Source organism: Cherax quadricarinatus, unplaced genomic scaffold (assembly GCF_038502225.1).
Source record: "Cherax quadricarinatus isolate ZL_2023a unplaced genomic scaffold, ASM3850222v1 Contig1077, whole genome shotgun sequence".
In the NCBI taxonomy this organism is placed as follows: domain Eukaryota; kingdom Metazoa; phylum Arthropoda; class Malacostraca; order Decapoda; family Parastacidae; genus Cherax; species Cherax quadricarinatus.
The window spans coordinates 57,268-67,588 of record NW_027196103.1 but is presented as its reverse complement, the minus strand read 5'-3'; the positions used below and the strand labels follow the sequence as shown (position 1 = coordinate 67,588).

Here is a 10,321-nt window from a genome sequence, read left to right as displayed (position 1 = left end):
AAGGCAAAGGGGATAAAAGAGAGTGCAAAAATTATAGGGGGATAAGTCTGTTGAGTGTACCTGGTAAAGTGTATGGTAGAGTTATAATTGAAAGAATTAAGAGTAAGACGGAGAATAGGATAGCAGATGAACAAGGAGGCTTTAGGAAAGGTAGGGGGTGTGTGGACCAGGTGTTTACAGTGAAACATATAAGTGAACAGTATTTAGATAAGGCTAAAGAGGTCTTTGTGGCATTTATGGATTTGGAAAAGGCGTATGACAGGGTGGATAGGGGGGCAATGTGGCAGATGTTGCAAGTGTATGGTGTAGGAGGTAGGTTACTGAAAGCAGTGAAGAGTTTTTACGAGGATAGTGAGGCTCAAGTTAGAGTATGTAGGAAAGAGGGAAATTTTTTCCCAGTAAAAGTAGGCCTTAGACAAGGATGTGTGATGTCACCGTGGTTGTTTAATATATTTATAGATGGGGTTGTAAGAGAAGTAAATGCGAGGGTCTTGGCAAGAGGCGTGGAGTTAAAAGATAAAGAATCACACACAAAGTGGGAGTTGTCACAGCTGCTCTTTGCTGATGACACTGTGCTCTTGGGAGATTCTGAAGAGAAGTTGCAGAGATTGGTGGATGAATTTGGTAGGGTGTGCAAAAGAAGAAAATTAAAGGTGAATACAGGAAAGAGTAAGGTTATGAGGATAACAAAAAGATTAGGTGATGAAAGATTGAATATCAGATTGGAGGGAGAGAGTATGGAGGAGGTGAACGTATTCAGATATTTGGGAGTGGACGTGTCAGCGGATGGGTCTATGAAAGATGAGGTGAATCATAGAATTGATGAGGGAAAAAGAGTGAGTGGTGCACTTAGGAGTCTGTGGAGACAAAGAACTTTGTCCTTGGAGGCAAAGAGGGGAATGTATGAGAGTATAGTTTTACCAACGCTCTTATATGGGTGTGAAGCGTGGGTGATGAATGTTGCAGCGAGGAGAAGGCTGGAGGCAGTGGAGATGTTGTGTCTGAGGGCAATGTGTGGTGTGAATATAATGCAGAGAATTCGTAGTTTGGAAGTTAGGAGGAGGTGCGGGATTACCAAAACTGTTGTCCAGAGAGCTGAGGAAGGGTTGTTGAGGTGGTTCGGACATGTAGAGAGAATGGAGCATAACAGAATGACTTCAAGAGTGTATCAGTCTGTAGTGGAAGGAAGGCGGGGTAGGGGTCGGCCTAGGAAGGGTTGGAGGGAGGGGGTAAAGGAGGTTTTGTGTGCGAGGGGCTTGGACTTCCAGCAGGCATGCATGAGCGTGTTTGATAGGAGTGAATGGAGACAAATGGTTTTTAATACTTGACGTGCTGTTGGAGTGTGAGCAAAGTAACATTTATGAAGGGATTCAGGGAAACCGGCAGGCCGGACTTGAGTCCTGGAGATGGGAAGTACAGTGCCTGCACTCTGAAGGAGGGGTGTTAATGTTGCAGTTTAAAAACTGTAGTGTAAAGCACCCTTCTGGCAAGACAGTGATGGAGTGAATGATGGTGAAAGTTTTTCTTTTTCGGGCCACCCTGCCTTGGTGGGAATCGGCCAGTGTGATAATAAAATAATAAAAAATAGAAAAATGTTTTTTTTTTTTTTTTTTTTAGAAAAAAAATTTTGTTTTAAATCATGACACTGACAGCACTTTTAATGACAGTGAGAGGCTTAATCCCAATTTTATATATGATATGGAACTCTTTGTGTAAATTATTTATAAAAAAAATCCTGTTTTAGAGTCATTATATTTTCCTTATAATTTAGCTGTTCCTACCTCTTTCTCTTTTAACAGCAGTAGAACATGATTACTCTTTTCACTACTCTTTCCAAGTGGGTTTAGATAATTTATGTTAAAAATTTCTTCATCTTTTAGTAACTACTGGTCAGATGTTGACAATGTGTCACTTTCTCTCACTCATATTGCATCATATGTATATGCTGAGGTATAAACATAAGTCATTATGTTAAGGAACTCTAGTGGCCATTTAATTTCAGTTGCAGCCTCATAGGTTGCTTACATTATTTCTTTGTACACGTAATTTCTTTGTCATATAAACATCCCCCTCCAACAAACCACCCGTATCCCACTGAGGCAGGGCAGCCCAAAGGGAAAAATGAGAGTTTCTCCTTTTAAATTTAGTAATATATACAGGAGAAAGGGTTACTAGCCCCGCGCTCCTGGTATTTTAGTTGCCTCTTACGACACACATGGCTTATGGAGGAAGAATTCTCTTCTACTTCCCCATGGAGCATATAAACATGCAAGATTATAAATAAACTTTACATTTATTGTACACTTATCTGTACTTTCTTGTGTGTTTCCTTATAATTTTTATATTTATAATATTTCCTTTCCAATTTAGGAAGCCTGGTCTGAGACCAAGCTGCATAGGTGAAGGTTTCATTAACAGATTTAGCAATCTTAACTCAGTAATATTTTCCCCCCTAGTCTAAACAATAAAACCATGGGGGAGAAGCCAAATCAAACCAACCCAGTTGAGCAATATATATTATTGGCTAAACAAGCAAAAGGAGCAGCTTCTGTTGAACTAGTCAAGCAAGTGCTGGAGGCACCTGATGTTTATGTCTTCGGGGAACTCATGGAGATGCCAAATATTACAAATGTAAGTGTGCGAAGTCTTTTTATTAATGTCAAGTAGCATCAAGGCTAATACTGTATTTGTTTAAATTATTTGTTTATTAACTTACCATTGTATTAACTGATATTTCTAGTTCAGAATTTGTAAACTGTTTGGTTTAACAGTTAAAATACAGTATTGTATTACTAAATGTTGAAGTGTGAGTTAACATTTTTTTAACCCTTAAACTGTCCAAACATAGATCTACATTTTTCAACATTTGAAAGTATGTTAAAAAACCTAATCTTTTTTTTTTTTTTTACATTTGAAAGCGTGTAAAAAAACTTTGATCTACGTTTTTTTTTGTTTTTTGTTTTAATATGTAAAAAAAACGTAGATCTACTTTTGGAGCACTACACATGTGAACGTAGATCTATGTTTGGATATGATGTAATTTTATCAATCTTGTATAAAGCCTTTTGGATCATCATGCTCGTCGTGTGGTTACCTAGGTACAGTAATGTTACAAGGAGGGAAAGTGTCAGGAATTGTGTACAGTATAAGGGTATGAAATTTAAATTTGAATCATAAATTGTACCCAGTATGTACGATGGAAGACATGTGAAAGGTCAGTTGTAATTTTCATATTCAATGAATAAGTGTGTAGGCTGACACTAAAATTTTTATTCTGGAGGTCTAATGGACTGACCTTGATGCTAGAATGAACATTAAAAACTTTTTGGAATGAATGATTTAATACTGTATACTTACATACAAAGCAGAAGTGTTATAAGAAGAGCAGAGTATATGGAGAGTAAAAGAAAGGTGAAGAGAGTGGTGAGAGAGTGCAAAAGGAGAGCAGATGAAAGAGTGGGAGAGGCACTGTCAAGAAATTTTAATGAAAATAAGAAAAAATTTTGGAGTGAGTTAAACAAGTTAAGAAAGCCTAGGGAAAGTATGGATTTGTCCGTTAAAAACAGAGCAGGGGAGTTAGTAGATGGGGAGAGGGAGGTATTAGGTAGATGGCGAGAATATTTTGAGGAACTTTTAAATGTTGAGGAAGAAAGGGAGGCGGTAATTTCATGCACTGGCCAGGGAGGTATACCATCTTTTAGGAGTGAAGAAGAGCAGAATGTAAGTGTGGTGGAGGTACGTGAGGCATTACGTAGAATGAAAGGGGGTAAAGCAGCTGGAACTGATGGGATCATGACAGAAATGTTAAAAGCAGGGGGGGATATAGTGTTGGAGTGGTTGGTACTTTTGTTTAATAAATGTATGAAAGAGGGGAAGGTACCTAGGGATTGGCGGAGAGCATGTATAGTCCCTTTATATAAAGGGAAAGGGGACAAAAGAGATTGTAAAAATTATAGAGGAATAAGTTTACTGAGTATACCAGGAAAAGTATATGGTAGAGTTATAATTGAAAGAACATAAGAACGAAGGAACACTGCAGAAGGCCTACTGGCCCATGCGAGGCAGGTCCAAGTCTCCTACCGGCTTAAGCCAATGCACCCAACCTAGTCAGGTCAGGTCACATTGACTTAAGGGAGGAACACGGCAACCGACCTGGTAGCACAAGCTATCAGGTCCAACTCACACCCACCCACATCCACTCATGTATTTATCCAACCTATTTTTAAAGCTACACAACGTTCTGGCCTCTATAACTGTACTCGGGAGTTTGTTCCACTCATCCACAACTCTATTACCAAACCAGTACTTTCCTATATCCTTCCTGAATCTGAATTTTTCCAACTTAAAACCATTGCTGTGAGTCCTGTCTAGGCTAGATATTTTCAGCACACTATTTACATCCCCTTTATTTATTCCTGTCTTCCATTTATACACCTCAATCATATCCCCCCTAATTCTACGTCTTTCTAGAGAGTGCAGATTCAGGGCCCTTAGTCTATCCTCATAGGGAAGGTTTCTGATACATGGGATCAACTTTGTCATCCTCCTTTGTACATTTTCCAGAGAATTTATATCCATTCTGTAATACGGTGACCAAAACTGTGCAGCATAATCTAAATGAGGCCTAACCAAGGATGTATAGAGTTGAAGAACAACCTGAGGACTCCTATTATTTATGCTTCTTGATATGAAGCCAAGGATTCAGAGTGGGTAGGGGATGTGTAGATCAAGTGTTTACATTGAAGCATATATGCGAACAGTATTTAGATAAAGGTAGGGAAGTTTTATTGCATTTATGGATTTAGAAAAGGCATGTGATAGAGTGGATAGAGGAGCAATGTGGCAGATGTTGCAAGTTTATGGAATAGGTGGTAAGTTACTAAATGCTGTAAAGAGCTTTTATGAGGATAGTGAGGCTCAGGTTAGGGTGTGTAGAAGAGAGGGAGAATACTTCCCGGTAAAAGTAGGTCTTAGACAGGGATGTGTAATGTCACCATGGTTGTTTAATATATTTATAGATGGGGTTGTAAAAGAAGTAAATGCTAGGGTGTTCGGGAGAGGGGTGGGATTAAATTATGGGGAATCAAATTCAAAATGGGAATTGACACAGTTACTTTTTGCTGATGATACTGTGCTTATGGGAGATTCTAAAGAAAAATTGCAAAAGTTAGTGGATGAGTTTGAGAATGTGTGTAAAGGTAGAAAGTTGAAAGTGAACATAGAAAAGAGTAAGGTGATGAGGGTATCAAATGATTTAGATAAAGAAAAATTGGATATCAAATTGGGGAGGAGGAGTATGGAAGAAGTGAATGTTTTCAGATACTTGGGAGTTGACATGTTGGCGGATGGATTTATGAAGGATGAGGTTAATCATAGAATTGATGAGGGAAAAAAGGTGAGTGGTGCGTTGAGGTATATGTGGAGTCAAAAAACGTTATCTATGGAGGCAAAGAAGGGAATGTATGAAAGTATAGTAGTACCAACACACTTATATGGATGTGAAGCTTGGGTGGTAAATGCAGCAGCGAGGAGACGGTTGGAGGCAGTGGAGATGTCCTGTCTAAGGGCAATGTGTGGTGTAAATATTATGCAGAAAATTCGGAGTGTGGAAATTAGGAGAAGGTGTGGAGTTAATAAAAGCATTAGTCAGAGGGCAGAAGAGGGGTTGTTGAGGTGGTTTGGTCATTTAGAGAGAATGGATCAAAGTAGAATGACATGGAAAGCATATAAATCTATAGGGGAAGGAAAGAGGGGTAGGGGTCGTCCTCGAAAGGGTTGGAAAGAGGGGGTAAAGGAGGTTTTGTGGGCGAGGGGCTTGGACTTCCAGCAAGCGTGCATGAGCGTGTTAGATAGGAGTGAATGGAGACGAATGATACTTGGGACCTGACGATCTGTTGGAGTGTGAGCAGGGTAATATTTAGTGAAGGGATTCAGGGAAACCGGTTATTTTCTTATAGTCGGACTTGAGTCCTGGAAATGGGAAGTACAATGCCTGCACTTTAAAGGAGGGGTTTGGGATATTGGCAGTTTGGAGGGATATGTTGTGTATCTTTATACGTATATGCTTCTAAACTATTGTATTCTGAGCACCTCTGCAAAAGCAGTGATAATGTGTGAGTGTGGTGAAAGTGTTGAATGATGATGAAAGTATTTTCTTTTTGGGGATTTTCTTTCTTTTTTGGGTCACCCTGCCTCGGTGGGAGACGACCAACTTGTTGAAAAAAAAAAAAAAAAAAAAAAAAGTTACATACAGTTGCTAGCTAAAAAGGTATCAAAACACCTGTAGTAGAACTTCAAATCAGTATATTTCATAAATTTTTATGTAAAAAATATTCTGGTTCTGAAGTAATTGACCATTCCAGTGAGCACTATAGTAAATAATTTTGACAAAGAATATGATGTAAATTTATGGATCACTCACTCTGGTTGTTTTTTATTATTATTATCACACTGGCCGATTCCCACCAAGGCAGGGTGGCCCAAAAAAGAAAAACTTTCACCATCATTCACTCCATCACTGTCTTGCCAGAAGGGTGCTTTACACTACAGTTTTTAAACTGCAACATTAACACCCCTCCTACATGTATTAAATACAGTGGACCCCCGCATAACGATTACCTCCGAATGTGACCAATTATGTGAGTGTATTTATGTAAGTGCGTTTGTACGTGTATGTTTGGGGGTCTGAAATGGACTAATCTACTTCACAATATTTCTTATGGGAACAAATTCGGTCAGTACTGGCACCTGAACATACTTCTGGAGTGAAAAAATATCGTTAACCGGGGGTCCACTGTACATTGAAGCATCCAGAAGGCGACTATCCAGTAGGTGAATACAGTTAAGTCGTCATAGGGCACAGTGCTAAAATCAGTTACAGTAAGGTTAAGTCCTTGTTTTTAGTATTGTAGCTCAGTAAGTGGACAGTCAGTCAAAATTGTTTTGCCAAGTCATGTCATTCACAGTGCCTGGGACTTGGTACTGTCAGGTGGTGGCCATGTTCTTTTACTCATCAGTAAGTGCAGCACCTGAATAGTCAGGCAGTTCAATCTATTTTAATATGTCTATCATGCTACTGGAACAGCTATAGAATAATGTTTATTTATAGTAAACATTTTGCTCCAAATCCAAGGCATTATCTGTTTGAAAAGTTACTTATCTTGAATTTCATGTCATTGTTCTTGAGATTCTACTTATTGTAATTGGCAACATGGAGTGAAGAGAGAAAGATTTGATAAAGAAAAGAACCAAGAGTTATGAAATTTGCATCTTGTGTCAATAAAGAAAATGTGAAAATTATGAATGTCTAACCAAACAAAGATTTTCAAATATGCAATAGCACAAAAACTCATAAGGCTATTGATTGATTTTGTAAAATAGTAACCAAGTACAGGATGTGATCTGTTCAAGTGTAGCAAACAGTGACGCAGTACTGTAATAGCAAGTGTACTTAAGTAAACCCTTCATTTAAAGGACTTCAGAAATTATTATTTTTTTTATTATCACACTGGCCGATTCCCACCAAGACAGGATGGCCCGAAAAAGAAAAACTTTCACCATCATTCACTCCATCACTGTCTTGCCAGAAGGGTGCTTTACACTACAGTTTTTAAACTGCAACATTAACACCCCTCCTTCAGAGTGCAGGCACTGTACTTCCCATCTCCAGGACTCAAGTCCAGCCTGCCGGTTTCCCTGAATCCCTTCATAAATGTTACTTTGCTCACACTCCAACAGCACGTCAAGTATTAAAAACCATTTGTCTCCATTCACTTCTATCAAACACGCTCACGCATGCCTGCTGGAAGTCCAAGCCCCTCACACACAAAACCTCCTTTACCTCCTCCCTCCAACCTTTCCTAGGCCGACCCCTACCCCGCCTTCCTTCCACTACAGACTGATACACTCTTGAAGTCATTCTGTTTCGCTCCATTCTCTCTACATGTCCGAACCACCTCAACAACCCTTCCTCAGCCCTCTGGACAACAGTTTTGGTAATCCCGCACCTCGTCCTAACTTCCAAACTACGAATTCTCTGCATTATATTCACACCACACATTGCCCTCAGACATGACATCTCCACTGCCTCCAGCCTTCTCCTCGCTGCAACATTCATCACCCATGCTTCACACCCATATAAGAGCATTGGTAAAACTATACTCTCATACATTCCCCTCTTTGCCTCCAAGGACAAAGTTCTTTGTCTCCACAGACTCCTAAGTGCACCACTCACCCTTTTCCCCTCATCAATTCTATGATTCACTTCATTTTTCATAGACCCATCCGCTGACACGTCCACTCCCAAATATCTGAATACATTCACCTCCTCCATACTCTCTCCCTCCAATCTGATATCCAATCTTTCATCACCTAATCTTTTTGTTATCCTCATAACCTTACTCTTTCCTGTATTCACCTTTAATTTTCTTCTTTTGCACACCCTACCAAATTCATCCACCAATCTCTGCAACTTCTCTTCAGAATCTCCCAAGAGCACAGTGTCATCAGCAAAGAGCAACTGTGACAACTCCCACTTTGTGTGTGATTCTTTATCTTTTAACTCCACGCCTCTTGCCAAGACCCTCGCATTTACTTCTCTTACAACCCCATCTATAAATATATTAAACAACCACGGTGACATCACACATCCTTGTCTAAGGCCTACTTTTACTGGGAAATAATTTCCCTCTTTCCTACATACTCTAACTTGAGCCTCACTATCCTCGTAAAAACTCTTCACTGCTTTCAGTAACCTACCTCCTACACCATACACCTGCAACATCTGCCACATTGCCCCCCTATCCACCCTGTCATACGCCTTTTCCAAATCCATAAATGCCACAAAGGCCTCTTTAGCCTTATCTAAATACTGTTCACTTATATGTTTCACTGTAAACACCTGGTCCACACACCCCCTACCTTTCCTAAAGCCTCCTTGTTCATCTGCTATCCTATTCTCCATCTTACTCTTAATTCTTTCAATAATAACTCTACCATACACTTTACCAGGTATACTCAACAGACTTATCCCCCTATAATTTTTGCACTCTCTTTTATCCCCTTTGCCTTTATACAAAGGAACTATGCATGCTCTCTGCCAATCCCTAGGTACCTTACCCTCTTCCATACATTTATTAAATAATTGCACCAACCACTCCAAAACTATATCCCCACCTGCTTTTAACATTTCTATCTTTATCCCATCAATCCCGGCTGCCCTACCCCCTTTCATTTTACCTACTGCCTCACGAACTTCCTCCACACTCAAAACTGGCTCTTCCTCACTCCTGCAAGATGTTATTTCTTCTTGCCCTATACACGAAATCACAGCTTCCCTATCTTCTTCAACATTTAACAATTCCTCAAAATATTCCCTCCATCTTCCCAATACCTCTAACTCTCCATTTAATAACTCTCCTCTCCTATTTTTAACTGACAAATCCATTTGTTCTCTAGGCTTCCTTAACTTATTAATCTCACTCCAAAACTTTTTCTTATTTTCAACAAAATTTGTTGATAACATCTCACCCACTCTCTCATTTGCTCTCTTTTTACATTGCTTCACCACTCTCTTAACCTCTCTCTTTTTCTCCATATACTCTTCCCTCCTTGCATCACTTCTACTTTGTAAAAACTTCTCATATGCTAACTTTTTCTCCCTTACTACTCTTTTTACATCATCATTCCACCAATTGCTCCTCTTCCCTCCCTCACCCACTTTCCTGTAACCACAAACTTCTGCTGAACACTCTAACACTACATTTTTAAACCTACCCCATACCTCTTCGACCCCATTGCCTATGCTCTCATTTGCCCATCTATCCTTCAATAGCTGTTTATATCTTACCCTAACTGCCTCCTCTTTTAGTTTATAAACCTTCACCTCTCTCTTCCCTGATGCTTCTATTCTCCTTGTATCCCATCTACCTTTTACTCTCAGTGTAGCTACAACTAGAAAGTGATCTGATATATCTGTGGCCCCTCTATAAACATGTACATCCTGAAGTCTACTCAACAGTCTTTTATCTACCAATACATAATCCAACAAACTACTGTCATTTCGCCCTACATCATATCTTGTATACTTATTTATCCTCTTTTTCTTAAAATATGTATTACCTATAACTAAACCCCTTTCTATACAAAGTTCAATCAAAGGGCTCCCATTATCATTTACACCTGGCACCCCAAACTTACCTACCACACCCTCTCTAAAAGTTTCTCCTACTTTAGCATTCAGGTCCCCTACCACAATTACTCTCTCACTTGGTTCAAAGGCTCCTATACATTCACTTAACATCTCCCAAAATCTCTCTCTCTC

At 39.5% G+C, this 10,321-nt stretch overlaps 1 protein-coding gene across 1 annotated transcript in view; it reads left to right on the top strand.

The window, feature by feature from the left end:
• Nucleotides 1-2,436: 2,436 nt before the first annotated feature.
• LOC138851578 (COP9 signalosome complex subunit 7b-like) overlaps nucleotides 2,437-10,321 on the top strand; it is a 63,784-nt gene continuing 55,899 nt past the window's right edge. Inside the window, exon 1 of the mRNA XM_070080828.1 lies at nucleotides 2,437-2,631. Within this exon, the coding sequence (XP_069936929.1) occupies nucleotides 2,473-2,631 (159 nt within the window). The 5' untranslated portion in view covers nucleotides 2,437-2,472. The remainder of the gene's footprint in view (nucleotides 2,632-10,321) is intronic.